The sequence below is a fragment of the Poeciliopsis prolifica genome, unplaced genomic scaffold (genome assembly GCF_027474105.1).
Source record: "Poeciliopsis prolifica strain line A6 unplaced genomic scaffold, Auburn_PproV2 SCAFFOLD018, whole genome shotgun sequence".
NCBI classification, from domain to species: domain Eukaryota; kingdom Metazoa; phylum Chordata; class Actinopteri; order Cyprinodontiformes; family Poeciliidae; genus Poeciliopsis; species Poeciliopsis prolifica.
Window position 1 is genome coordinate 3,276,622 of NW_026562393.1, and position 14,939 is coordinate 3,291,560.

The 14,939-nt window shown below is 38.6% G+C and overlaps 1 protein-coding gene across 2 annotated transcripts in view; it reads right to left on the reverse strand.

The window, feature by feature from the left end:
• sema4gb (sema domain, immunoglobulin domain (Ig), transmembrane domain (TM) and short cytoplasmic domain, (semaphorin) 4Gb) overlaps positions 1-14,939 on the reverse strand; it is a 36,077-nt gene that overhangs the window by 7,481 nt on the left and 13,657 nt on the right. For both annotated transcript variants that reach the window (XM_055042751.1, XM_055042752.1), the window contains exons 3-13: positions 9,911-10,059; positions 9,476-9,538; positions 9,130-9,228; positions 8,211-8,304; positions 7,882-7,995; positions 6,827-6,981; positions 2,867-3,042; positions 1,902-2,040; positions 1,595-1,817; positions 1,398-1,513; positions 1,008-1,162 (exon numbers count right to left, since the gene is read on the reverse strand). In XM_055042751.1, coding sequence (XP_054898726.1) covers positions 1,008-1,162; positions 1,398-1,513; positions 1,595-1,817; positions 1,902-2,040; positions 2,867-3,042; positions 6,827-6,981; positions 7,882-7,995; positions 8,211-8,304; positions 9,130-9,228; positions 9,476-9,538; positions 9,911-10,059 — 1,483 coding nt within the window. The remainder of the gene's footprint in view (positions 1-1,007; positions 1,163-1,397; positions 1,514-1,594; positions 1,818-1,901; positions 2,041-2,866; positions 3,043-6,826; positions 6,982-7,881; positions 7,996-8,210; positions 8,305-9,129; positions 9,229-9,475; positions 9,539-9,910; positions 10,060-14,939) is intronic.

Sequence of the window (14,939 nt, forward strand, 5' to 3'; positions counted from 1 at the left end):
CTTTGTGATTCCGTTGGTTTATGGCTGGCTACACGGAGGAACCGCGGTTTAGATGTTCTCCCTCTGCATGCACGGGTTCTCTCTGGATACTCTGGATACTTTTCACAGTCGAAAAACTTGGCTGTTGGGTTAATTGGTTCCTCCAATTTGCCCTGCTCTAAATTGTGTGTCAGCATGTTTGCTTGTCTTCGTCTAATGGGTGTCGGAGGTGGGCACCAGCCCCCTCATAGCACTCACCCCTCACAACTCTGCATGGATAAGTGGCTATTGATGATGGAAGGCAGATATATGTGGCTGAAGCACTGTTATGTGACACTAACTTCAAAACAACTGAGGTTGCACTTACAGAGATCCTCATAAACATAGTGTGACAAATGGCCGTGTCTGCCTTCAACAAGCTCCCTAAACCCATGAAAATATTATTTTGAAACATAAATGTAAAAAAAAAAAAAAGAAAAGTGATGTACAACATCAAACAGATTTTAACTACTTATTGTTCAAGTTTTGAATTTCTAAAACTAATTATATATTATTCCTAATTACATGCTCCGCCTACTGCATTCAGGCTCATTATCCATCCAAACTATAAAAACTTTTTTTCTGCTGAAGCTCCTGCTTAGTGTCACAGAAGTGATAAAAAACATAATCCAGGCCAGCCACAGTGTCTTAGACCTGTTTTCACAGAAACTGCTTTGGACGAGAAGAGGCTGTATATATAAATGATTAATCATGCTTTGATATTGCTGTGGGGACAGAGGGAGGACATACATCCAGACCAAAGCACTGTAAAAATTCTAAATCTGTTAATAAGCTCAGTGAATATGATTTAACCATATATTGATGCTTTTTCAGTTTATATCGAATACTAAAATGTAAATGGTGTGTAGAACCTAAAGGATGTAGATTTCTAATCTTTTTTTTTCATGAGTGTGATCTTTGTTTTCTGTATGCACCTTTATGAAAAACGCTGCACATTTGAAGGTGCTTTTGTGTCCTTGTTGCCTCACCTCTGTGAACGTGACGATATTTCCACACACACTCTTCCATCCCAGCCGCAGAATGGGTCTCTGGCAAATATGCAGTCGTAACAGGAAGTGTATCTCGGACAGGTGGACATTGGTACCTGGATCACGCCAGAGTAGGAACTGATGTAGATGCTTCTCTGTCAATCCCAAAAAAAAAACAGTTAATGAACTAAATTACTTCAATTTTGGCTTGACTTGACAGCTGTTGTGCCTTCGACAACAGTGCAATGCACAGTCAGAACATCTTTATAAAGATCCTCAGAACGCCTTATGCAACTGCAGATCAAAAATTGCTTTTAAATGCCAAAATGAATGTCGATAACCTGAGAGAAAAACAAGAGGGATGACTCAAGGCACTGAATCTGTAAATACCTGTACTGCAGATATCACCATGCTCTCTATTGGCTGTGGTTTGGCAAATATTTGCAGCTCCTCTATGATATGCATCTGTCCACCGACTTCCACAGCTTTGTGCAACCACCCATCATCTGCAAGACAAGACACACAAGTATTACACTAAGATGATGAATATGATAAACAGTCACTATTAGGAGTTGTCTGAACTTCACCTGTTCCCAGAAACAAGACAGTGTAAAGGTTTTCATCTAACGCCGGCTCCTTGTGCACGACGATCTTGACGTAGTTGACGCTCCTCTTGAACATAAGTGGCCGCAGGTCTACTGGGTGAACCTGCTTAGCCATCAGCGGATGCCTCCTGGCGAATGTGAGCACGCTATCTGGGAGGTCTCGAGAGGAGTTTATGCCCTGGGACCTGTGTACGTCTGTTATACACTGTAGGGGAAAACATAATCCAAGTGTTTTACCTATAAAAGGTTGATAAAATGTCTCAGAGTTCAGACAAGAGATGAAACTTACTGATCCAGGTCTTGGTTCTGGAACCTTTCCTGTATATTCCCTCCACTTCGAGTCCTGCACCTCCATGAATGGTCCTTCAAACACTCTGCGCACATCTGAGAAGGCGTATTGGCAGATGGCGGATGCTTTGATATTCTTCCTGAAATATAATCCAACACCCCAAAGACATGTCCAGAGGACACCCATCAGGATGGATGATGCAGAGAGATCTAAGAAGAAGCTAGCGCCGCCAAGATCCACTTTCAGACACAGTACAGATCATCAGTGACAAGTCAAAGATCAATAGGAAGTTATCATATTCATCCAGAAACTTGCAGCCAGGATGAAAGGCCTAATCTTTAAAAAAAATAGACAGTAGATGCAGGTTTCCCAGTTTGCTATCAGTATCTAGTCCCATCATCCACACCAAGAATAACCACTGGTTCTCTTCACCAAATATGCAAAACTAAAATAATTCCCTCCCTCTCAGTCATAAGGAGAACGGATCTGTTTTTGGTACCAAACCTGTGAAAAGACAAGATCAGAAACTGGTAATCACAAACCAGGTGGCTCCTAGTCTGGTGCCCTAAAGGTGAGATTAGTAAACTCAGGGAGTAAGAGAGGGAAATAAAGAGTGTGTGTCAGATTCTTAAATTCATTGTGTCCCCACATCAGTCATCAAAGCATTCACCTGAGAAAAATGAGAACCAAGTGAAACCTGAGTCTGCAAGCCTCACAACTGGTGACCAGTATGGCTCAGGGGCTTACTCATTCTTTCACGCTTGAGCTCATGTACATGTTCGGAAAAAAGAAAAGTAAAAAAGAGAAGAAATAAAGAATTTCCACTGCAGTTTCATAGTAAATATTTTTGCCTGTTTTTCAGTTCATAGTAACTACTTTTGTTTTTAATTTGCACCATTTATCGCTTTTGTCCTAAACTAATTTGGAAACTAATTATTTGTGTGTATAAACATATAAACCCTTACCATTCCAAGCCAAAAACACCATAAAAGATGCTGCTTTGCACGTCTCTCCCCTGCAGGACAAACACATCACGCAGGACATTGAGGTGAAGCTCATACTCTGGGACTGAACACACCATTCTGGCCTTAAGAAAGGTGGTCCACTTCCGCTGCAGAGTCCTCTGGCCACCCCAGTCATTCTGCAGGCAGAGGAAGCAATGGACACGTAGACACCAGATTGAGTGGATACATTTTTGGCTGCACAGTCACTCCACAAACTCCACTTCAGATTAAGTTCAAGCAGAACATTTAATTAAGAAGTTAAACTCAAATATGTGGATTCTTTATAGACAGAATGAAACAGTTTGAGCTTTTTTCTGTTTTATTTGATTGTAGTTTACAGTTTACAGGAGCTGATTGTCAGAAAATAAAAACATTACACAAGAAAAATTTTTTAAATATTAATTTTAAAAAACTGGTATGTTACACTATGGTTATATTATGACCTTTACACTCATGCAGTATTCATAATCTGTTTCTTGTGGATCCGTATGACTTTAGTTTAGTATTTTGGTCTACCTTTGGTCTTATGTGTGTTAGTGCTTTCCCCTGTTCTACATTTCTGGTTATTTTTAGTGTCTACTCTTGTTCTGCTGGTACCTTCTTCTCAGAGCATCAGTTCTCTGTACTCCTGCAGCTGTCTCTCACTTGTGTTATACTCCAGTAATCATCAGCCTCCCCAGCAGAAATAGCTCTGAGTTTTATCAATCAGCATGAGATCATCTGTTGCCTCAGTCTCCTGTTGCCTGGTTTCTAAATCTGTTATTAAATCTTTATTGCACCATGATCCCGTCTATGTCGTCTCTGTATTTGAGATACATTACAACCAGAAGCTCTGGAAGCGGAAGACCGCTGACTTGACAGTTGTCCTCCATATGGTTCATTACACCCTCCGCAAGGCAGGTACCCAACAAAACGCTATTGCAAGAGAAGCTGGTTGTTCAGAGGGCTGAATTCAAGTCTATTAATGGAAACCTGAGGGGAAGGGAAATTGTGTTCCTTGTTTTAAGCCACTTCAGACCCAGAGACATCATCAAAAGCATCTTAACTAGGCTGAGGATTGAATGACCAGAACTACTGCTCCGTGGTCCAAAATGAACTTTTTAGAAGAAAGACGATTTTACATTCTCCTAGGGAAAAAGAGTCCCAGAGCTTCAAGAAAAAAATTGAGACAAACAGAATCTAATATGCTTTAACAGTCAGTGATGGTTTGAGACATCATGTCATCTGATGGTGTTAGTTTGACTTGCTAGAGCAGTCGTCTGGCAAGAAATGTTTGACTACTTCATGCCTAAAAAACCTTCACAGACTCAATGGATTATTATCAATGAGTCATAGCCATAATTATCAAAATCACCAGAAATATACTATTGAAATGTATAAATATATCGTATGTGCAGTTAATGTAGATAATGTGTGGATGTCACTTTCACTGAACAACTAACTTTATTGAGATGCACCTCCATATGGTTCATTACACCCTCCCAGATGCATAGGTGCATTTATTGAGATGCACCTATGCATCTCAATAAATGGGAGATATATACATCTTATAAAGCAGACTGAAACAGCTGCATTTTCCCTAATTACGTTTCATCCACAGTGTTAAAGGGTACCGCAGGAAAATTGTGCTCTAGTGTTGTTTGTTCAGAGGTAGACACTCATTTTTTGTGTCTGGGGCTTTCAGCCTCATCTTTCTGTGTTTGAGTTGTTGGGGGACGTCTGCCATACATCAGTCCGCACCGCCTGCCTCAGCCTCCCACACCAAATGGCAAAGTGTTGAAAATCAACATACGACACACACACACGCACGCACGCCCCCACACACACCCCTTGCATATTAAGATGCTTCCATCAACGCTGATATTTCTTTTTAATAGAAAAGGGAAAAGATGAAGACAGTTTTTTTACAATATAAAATGTCACTAACAAAGCGTGGTCCTGGATAATCATGAGAAAATAAGTATTTCATCCAAAGATGATTCTAGGTTATTATTGTGTACGGAGCTTAAGGGATGTAGTGGCAGATTACAATTTCTGTCAATCAAAGCACAAGAAGGGAGGAAGAGTCAAAAATTGCAGCAGAGCAATGTAATATATGCCTGTGGGAAAGATGATGTTCTCTGCGCTGAACAGAAAAGGCACTGAAAAAAAGATTTTTAGCTGCTGCTTAATATATATGGAACATCCAAATGATCGGGGCATCATGATGACTTTGTTATGGCAGCGATTTCTGCTTTTGGGTCAGTTTATGAACCCAAAATGTATGTATTGCACTCCAATTTTTAGTGAAAACAGGCGATGACTGGTAAGGAACTTGATGACAATAAGGAACAATGATTAGATTCAGAAAAATAACTCCTCAGTGGTTATAGGCCAGAGGCAAATGTCTGTCTCCTCTATTTGTAGATCTTCCTGCAACCAGTGTATTGCCTGGCTAGGGACTGGCTCGACATCTGCATGTGCTGCTGTGGCCTACTTCAGACTGAGTTATTACTTTCTCGACTGTTCTGACAACTCTGCAGCTCTGATGAAGTGAGATGCAAAGGCCTTATTACGAAAAAAGACTCCTTTTGGACCCAGAACTGACCACTAAATAAATATTTAAATTTTTTTAGAAATCCTGTAAAAAGAAAAGCTTGAAAAATGTCAGCAGTTGTGTAATCAGTTTTGCCCTAAAGATAAAGCTTGTGTTTTGCAAGTCTGTATTGCTTGGAGGGGCTGTCTCCGCCTCTCTGAGCAAGACTTTGCAAAGCTGCATCTGGATGAAGCCAAAGGCTTCCAGAATAACATCATTAGGACAAATGAGATCAGTTGAGAGATTTTTAGCCTTACAACTGCAGGATGTTACATTTATTAAAATACATATGTTCGTGTGTTTTTTTTTTTTTTTTTTTTTTACATATTTGTGAAAACTGAAACTATTTGGTGTCAGAGTGGTCTGTGATCGATATACTGCAGAACAATCAAGCTCTTCCACCTCCTTCCAGTCCTATATTTATTTAATAAATTAAATCATTTGATAAGTTTGTATTTGCACAGGTTATCTTTTTTTTCTGTTAACTGATAAACAGAATTAGAAAAGTACGAAAAGCTGACAGATGGTAGGCTGTCTGTCCGTGGGGCATGAATCACTGTAAAAGTTGCAAAATTCATGTCTGCAACTTTTATACTTGACAAAAAACCAACGGCAATGAATTAACATTTTCTAAGTTTTCTAGTTCTCCCCCAACAGGGTTCAGTTTGGTACTGATACAAAAATCTTTTGAATACTCTCCTGCTCTGAATGATTTGTCTTTTACTATAATTGGGCGTTCCAAAGTGGCTCTTTTCCCTATTCAGTTCTGTTGCAAATTGTCCTTTCTACAGGTTTTAACAATAAGAAATCAAGCTCCATCACCAACTGAGTCTCTAAGTCACTTCTTTGATCAATGAAAATACAATTTCAACATAAAAACACTCTAACCACACTCACACCAGCATCCAGAGAGAGAGAGAGAGAGAAAAAAAAACAAAAGAAAAATGTGGTGGTATGATGTCAAATGAAGTGAGAGGAGGACATGTAGAGACAGGGAGGATTTGATTTGGTAGGGAAAAAAAGGAAAAGGTTTGCTTTTGGATGTACAAGTATGTAGGCTTGTGGTTTGCCTAGAAACAGCAGCACAAAAAGAGCTGCGGCAATTCGAGACGTCCAACTGCTACTTCATTCAGTGAGGACTTGACTACCAGCAACCAGTGGCAGCTCACGTCACCCCGAGTCACTGGTGTAACTGGGGAAATAATTCTGTGATTTTTGTTCTTTGATGGCTGGTGTTTTTCATCTTCCTTTATGTCTCCCTGTGGTCCGACTCGTAAATCATTTTTTCTTGGGAGAGCATTAATATGAACATTTTCACTCAAGCTTTGCCCGGTGTGCTCTCTGACCTTGCAGACTCGAGCGACCCGAGACACCTTGGTCTGACTGGGATAAGCAATCTGCTCCTGGCTTCTCTCCGTGAAGAAGAAGTAGATCTTGTCATCATCGCCGATGGAGCTGTTGATGCTCTCCTTCAGCAGCACAGAGCCCACGAAGTCTGCCTCTGTACACAGATCCACATGTCCAAACACAAAACTATTAGCAGCCAGGAAAGGGTCTCCTTGGAAACTGAAGATGTAGCGCTGTAGATATGATTGAATCACAACAATAACATTTCAGCTGCAGTTCATCTTTTATGTATATTATTTTCAAGTCAAGTATTCTGGTTAACAGTGAATGAATGAAATACTGTACTTTGCAAAAGCATTCACACTTCTTTTTTCCAGAGCAACCACATTTTTTTTTGTTAATGCAGTTTAGGAAACTGGAAGAAAATATATGAATGTCTTTTCATACACAAAACACTGATATGTCCATAAGTCAACACATTGCAAAAAACAGTGTTTGCTTAGTCGTTTGGATTGCTAGTTTTGCACATATATTGACTGAAATATCTCCATTATTCGTTCCAGAACAATTCAATCTCAGTGAGATTAGTTGGAAAATGTTAGTGAACATTTATTTTCTAGTCTTGCCACAGAATTTCAGTTTGATTTAGTTTTGAAGTTTGACTAGGCCGTTCTAACAAATGAATATATTTTGATCTAAACTTCCACTGTAGCTCTGGTTGCACAGATAGATGGTTCACTATCTGTGCTGCTGGATAGTGAACCATCCACTTCTGCTCAGTTATTTGCAGTAAGGTTTGCCTCTCTGCATGATGCTGCCACGTCCCCATATTTTATTTAAAGCTTTCAGAGTAATAGGGTGTAAATATACATACTTACTACAATTTTATCTATTAAAACAAACTTATACTATTGGCAGTTTACTTAATTATGATGTGTAAGTTCAAGGAGTGTGATAATTTTTGAAAGGGACTCAATAGAAAATATTATCTTACCACAGATATTCAGAATACAAAAATAACACGTAGCATACTTATAGATCATTGTATATTCACCCAGAAGCCAGCGGGTTGGAGCCTCCTCTGTCCTGAGAGTAGGGAAGGGGAAATTTCTGCGGATGTCGGGTGAACTCCGAAACTCATACTGAGAGGCTGTGAACATTTCACCATCTGCGTGACCCATTAAAAAAATGGTTTGTAGGAGGATAAAAAATATTGATATGCAAATGAGAGTAGTAGACAGCCTTACTCGTTGCCCACAATAAAGCAACAAAATCAGCAATGATAAACATTGGAATAGTCTCTCTATTTTAAGAGAGACTATTTTTTTTCACTAGCTTCTTTGAATCCCAACCCACATCTGAATGCAAGCTGCAGAGACGTACCAATGAGGAGGCCAGTGAATCCCTTAGCTGGGTCATATGGACATCTGTCTCTTCCCTCTTCAAAACCAGATGAGAAGTTAAACCTTTCTGTATCCTGTAAAAGAGATGAGACAATATACATATAGATTTTTTGTATATATTTTACTTTTAACTCAAATCTAATTTTTTCTTTTGCTTCCAAATCGTCATATGTTCCAATAATCCTTCAGACTTTCTGTCAGTTTTGGGTCCAAAGAAACATTTTAGTTTGTTTATGGCAGATACGAATTCTGGTCTGCTAAATCTTTTTTTTTTTTTCTGATTTCTGAAATATATTTCAGATACTAGTTATTTAGGTCTGCAGAACTGTGCGTGCATCTCAGTGCATCTCAATAGATCAGAATAGCAATTATTTCAGTAATTCATTTCAGAAATATAAACTCATGTACATCAGGTGATTTATTTTGAGCATTAATTTGAGTCGATTTTGACATGAGTTTTTAGCTCACAAAAAGCAAAAATTAAATTCCTCAGAATATCAAACTATTATAAAGAGAGAAAAAGTTATATTTTCCACAAAATGTTGTGGAAAGCATAGGATCATGGGGGAAAACAGTTTTGGTGCAAACGATTAATAAGAGCCTCCAAAAGGGATGCTCTTAAAAGGGTAATTAAAGGTGACTTCTAATAAAGCTGGCTTTTAGCAGAACTCTACATGCAAGAAAATTAAAGGAAAATTAAGTGGGAGGAAAACATTGAAAAACTTTTCCTAGATGTAAACATTTTTGGGAATCCATCAATATTGATCAAGATCAATTGATTCTCAGTACATGAAACTGATTGGAAGCAAATTGGAAGCATTTATAAAGAAATAAATAAGTTTAAAACTTGCATAGCATTGAAATATATTTGCTTAAAGTTAAAGTGCAGCAAGTCTTACTATGTAAGCACAGAGAGGTCTGAAGGCATTTGTTCCACAGACGTACAGGTGAGTTTCATTGAATCGCTGCAGGAAGCGGATGTGGTTGTAACATTCTGTCTGCAGAGAACAAAGAATAACTGGTTATTCATTCTTTCCAATACACAGACCACTTTATCAGGGTTTTTAGCAGAAAATAACGCTGTCATAATTAGTAACAAAAGGTCAGGCTGCTGGTAACTGCATGCAGATTTTAGAGGAAGAAAACTACAAAGTAGTTGGTGTCTAAAAAATAAGAATCATGTGAACAAACAGACCTCTTTGGAAAGAAAATGAAAGGAGTATATTTAAGGATGTAAGCATGTACCTGATTGTTTCTGCCTTTATTTAAACACTGCTTCTTCTGTTCGGGGCTGGCAATCCAATCAATCTGGAAACAATGGGGTGTAATAAGGATGACTCTGTTAAACCAGTAAATGAAAGGCATGGTAATTGATTATTTGGCTCTATAGACAGACAGAAACGTCACGGAAATAAATAATGGAAAACAAAAGCGTGAATGAGTCAGATAAACAGGAAGAGAAGCACAACAGACATTATTTTCTGACTACTTCATTAAATCCAGCAAAGCCTTAAATAAACTCTTGGTGCAGTTAAGCCAATGAACATAAAATCCGGATTTACTCAGACTGTTTGCTTAAGGCTATTATTAGTTTTTTTCATCTCTCATTAAATTAGTTTTGCTTTTTTTTCAGAGAAAGGAAATAAGTGACCTTTATTTGGGCTTGCAGTACACACTTACAGTGAGGTTTGCAGATGTGGAGATGTTGGAGGTGTTCAGCGCATATAAAGCTCCTCTGCCTCCCACATAGAGACGCCCAGTCTCCTCCTCTAGCAGCAGGGTACTGTAGTTCTGGGATGAGCCCGTGAAACCATTGCTGCTCAGCATTCCTGTATATGACACACAAGTTGTGACAAGATTTACTTGCAACTTCAGAAATCTAAGATATATGAGCAGGTCAGTATGTCATAGTTTCATTTACCAAGACTTAAACCTTGTTACGTTGATAAAACATTTACAGCATATATTTCTATCGGCAGTTATTCAATTAAGACAAAGTAATATTATTCCTAGAGCACATTTTCAGCAACAGGGTAATTCAAAGTGCTTTACACAGATTAGAAGAAAAATAAAATAACAAACAAGCAAAAAATATATATTTTTTAGAAATTAGAATTAGAAATGAATATTGTGTGGGTTCAGGGTTCCAGGTTGTGTTAAAAGAAATTACTCCAAATGGTAAAATCCAAGGGGATCCTTGAGTATATGCATTTTGCTATGGCAACTGTTCACAAGACCTAAGCTTTAAGAAAAATTGTCATTCACAGATGATTTGTAGCTTTTGAATCAAATTAGAGGTGTTTTATTGTGATTTTTTTTATTGATGCATCTGCATGAATATAACTCAAAACACTACACCTTCATTTATGATTTATGATGATTATATTTAGCTATACCACTCAAACATTTTGAAAACAATTGACAAACACTGGTGAATGATCACAACAACATAAAAACAGTAGAAGCAGAGCTGACTCAGCTACCATCCTATTATGTCCCCTGCCTCTAATGAAAATCACATGCTGGTGTTTAAAAATGATGGTTGTTTTGTGTTTTCAATCATTTTATTAGAACAGTTATTTTTTTTAAATCAGTTTGTTCTGATTTTATCCATACACTATGATGCTGCCAGCACATTGTTTTTCTTTCTTTTTTCCTTATTTGTTTTGGCATTTGTGTGTTTACCTGATGTGTAATCTAAAATAAGTTATAGTTGAAAGAGGACCATCCCATGTCACAGGGACCTCAATCCATCCAGCCAGACAATTATTGCCCTCCTCTTATCCAGGAGCAGGTTAACAAATCCAGGAGGGAAACTCAGGCATCATCCCTCTCCCCATCAAAACTCGCTGATTCATTCTCGGGATCCCGAGGCGTACCAAGCCCAGAAGAGATTTACAGTGCACCCTCTTCGGGGCATGTCCTGGATCCACGGCTGCACCTCCCAGCACCCATGTCTGAAAAACTTCCAGAGAAATGCGCACCAGGATACATTTTTATCTACTTTATTGTGGAGGAGGATCAGGTCTAATCAAACACCCTCTACCCCTATAAATATGGACAATATAAGTGGACTTCCACTTATAAAAATTTGGTCCGCTGTTCCATAGCCAGGACAAATTTACACTGATCCTCATGAGCCTGAAGTATCTTTAAATGCATTTGCTTCTATTTTTTAAGCAAATTTCTGTATTCATAAATTAAATTGTGGGTGGTTTGGTCTCCATATTTCTTTGCAAGTATTTCTATCGTAAACACTTAAATGAACATGCTTGGTGAGATGGTGGTAGTGGGTGTTGACTGCGGGGAGAGGACACAGAGTGGGAATGGGGTGGCTCAGGGAAAACAACATTTCAGGGCATTCAGCAGGAATCATGCCCCAATACTGCCAAATCACATCAGCAGGGCTGCCAAGCCCATCATGACTTCTGTGCTCGGGGATGTGTGCGTGTGTGTGTGTGTGTGTGTGTGCGCGTGTGAATGAGGGTGAGGAGAAAGATTCAAATAGTAAGTAGGACAAATAAGGGTTACTGTGCAGACATGGAACCTTACTGTCTTACTAAAGCTGTGGTGCTGGATGCTCTTTTTCCCAGACAAACCAATTTTTCATCCATTGCAAAATAAGTTGGTCGGGTGCACAAAGCTAAATATTTGAACGTACCCCAGTGCCGCACCCGAGAAATGGGGGCAGGTTGCAACCACTGCTGCGAGACTCAGAAAAGAAGGACATTGTTTTTTCTCCTCTGGGTGCAGAAGATCTCCCTCTGTGCAGAAATAGGTTTACAGAGCTTTGATTTGCATTCAAAGTTGGCGATTAATGTCTGACTGAGTAAATCTGACATTCAGGAGGATAAATCTCCACATGCAGAAAGAACAGCAGTCATTAGAAAACAAGAGAATGAAGGTATCAACCATGTTTTGCTGAGGGATCCAAGTCAGCAGGGTGCAGATGGGAATATTAATCTCCACGGGTCCTCTCTATCTTCTCTCCCTCTTCATTTTCTGTTAGGAAATTATGGTAATATATCCAGCCTGTTACTGTATAAGCCAATCGATTTATTCCTGTCACAATTAATCACCTACTGTTTCACTTTGCTTCAAGGAGTAAGAAATATATAGAAGGATCCTTCTTTAACTGAAGAAAACAGTGTAACCACAGTGAAAGCTGGAGTGATCAACATGGCTGTGCTGTCCTTACATTTTACCGTATTTTTTAAAAATTATTATTAGGGTCATTGTTCTGCTGGAAGGCAAACTTCTTTGCAACCTCTAACAAGTATTCTTTAGAAATTTCATATACGTAGCTTCATCCATCTTCCCTTTAACTCAGTCCAGGCTCTCTGTCCCGAAAATAATTATCCATACACTATGATACTGCCAGCACGTCGTTTTTCTTTCTTTTTTCTTTTTTTGTTTTTTTGGCATTTGTGTGTTTACCTGATGTGTAAATTTAGTTTTCTACTACATAATTATACCCTATTGTGTCTTGGTGTATTGCATAAAATAACATGTATTGCATAAACCACACTAGCAATTGTTGTACCTTGATAAATGTAAAAAAGTTCAATGGGTGTGAATACTTTTACAGAGGGTGTGACCACTGTTCCTACATAACTCACCTGTCGATTGCCTAACCAAGCCAAAAAATGGACAAAGTCAACCAAACAAACATTAAAACCAGTGATCGACCTCCTCCATCTCAGCTGCACTGTTACTGACGCCTCAGAGGCTTTGATTGGAAACAGCCGTGATGATCAATGAGCTGGTTTGATCCGAGATACTAAAACTCAATGAACACGATGAAAACAGTTTGGGGTTTCCATAGCGTCACATGGAGGGAGTTTTCTGGGTCACATGACTGTCAGGTCGTCTTACTGTCACATTGAGACCGAGGGGCATGACAGTAGCAATTCAGAATGAGTCAGATTGCCCCTTCCTTGGCCAATAACTACAGCCTCTTCATATTAGACAGACACCCACAGGAGCAGTCTGGTCAATACGTGGGTTATCATACTGGCCTAGGCCTACATAACAGAGTCAAGAAAGAGTCTACAAATTTACACTAGGTGAAGTTTTTCGTATAGCTCGTTTAAAATCACCCCCAAGGCTTTTGTTTCATTCAAGGACCTTTTATTTCATATTGTTATATTGCGGTGTCTCGTTCTGTTTCAGATGTATTTCCTTTCACAGATAACCTTACATATTCCTGAAGCAACCTCTGAAAGCAGGCAAAATTCCTTGTGCCTTTATAATCCTGGGTCTTTGGTTCTACTGTGTCTATGTTCTTTATTGATTGGACGCTAATTGGAAAGTTCTCCAACTTGAAATTATTCCCAGTTCTTCCTTTATAAATCCCTTTAGAGACTCACGAATTGCATAAATATTTTTTTTTTCTGAAGGCCTCAGGTGACTCGTTTCATCTCAACTTGGTGTTCACTCTAATGATCAAAAGCACTACATGCTAGATGTCTGAGATATAAAAAGGGCGAAGTTTCCAAATGCTTCACGATATTGTTGATATACTGTAGGATCTGCCTTTACTGAATTTTAGCTATTTTTTTAGGGGGAATATATGTGAGATTTTTACCCAGAAACATTTTTATTACATTTTATATAAAATGTTAAAATGTATTTTCTTACGTTCATTGTTTAAAGCTAATAAGATCCAAATTTATTTTTATTGTTACAGATTATATTAACTATCCATACAAATATCCAAATATAAAAAACGCAAAACTTGTCACATCATACACCTTTTTTTCCACATCCAGCATAAATGATCACCTCATCTCTTAAGAATGGCCAACTTTACCATATAATTTCTGAGACCTTCATCTCAGACTTCAGAGAACTAAACTCAAAGGTCAAGAAGCGTCAGGAGGGATTTCAGAGGGTGGGTGGTAGCTCTTTTATGATGTGTTGGCGAGGGTGACTAATGCAGCAAAGTGTCCTCTCCTCTACAAAGTATTCATTCACTGCACAATGTATAGTTTTAGGTAACTGAATTTGTGTCATTCTCATTACAACAGTGAAAATTTCCAGCTAAGATCTTGTTCAGGAGATGGGGTTGTGCAACTCGTTTAAAAGAATTCTGCAACCCAAGGCAATGGAAAGAGCACGTGGGTTGTGTGTCATCCATGAGTGAGCGAAAACCTTGGTTTCTGTCTTGTAAAAATAGGAGCAGTATGAAATAACAAGCTCAGCACCGAGGAGAAGGGCTTCACTGACACAAAGTGTGGCTGGCCTCGAGGCATCAGAGGCACAGCGTCCTTGGTCTTGGATCTTGGCACAACTATGTGTCGCCTTATGCTTCCTAAGTTTCAATGACAGGACAACCAGATGCGCAATGGGAAAAAAAAGAAGGAAAAACTAATATACATTATTCGGCGGATTAATGGGCTGTAATTAGAGTTTCTTTTAAACTGCCTCTCTGCTGTACATGTGATCATTAAAAAGAGAACTTTCTGCCTGACTAAGCTTTAAAAGTTTCACCACAGTGACAAAAAATCTAACTTTCAAAAAGTGGAGCTACAAACAGAACATATTATAAAAATAATTATCATTTATGTGACTTAATTAGAAATTCCATGTATCTTTTTCTCCTAAATAACAATCTTCCCATGATTGTGCAGGCTGCAACATTTTAGTATTAATCCTGTTTTATTGCTCTTATTCAATATTCAAATTAATTGTGGAAATTCCTTTTGGG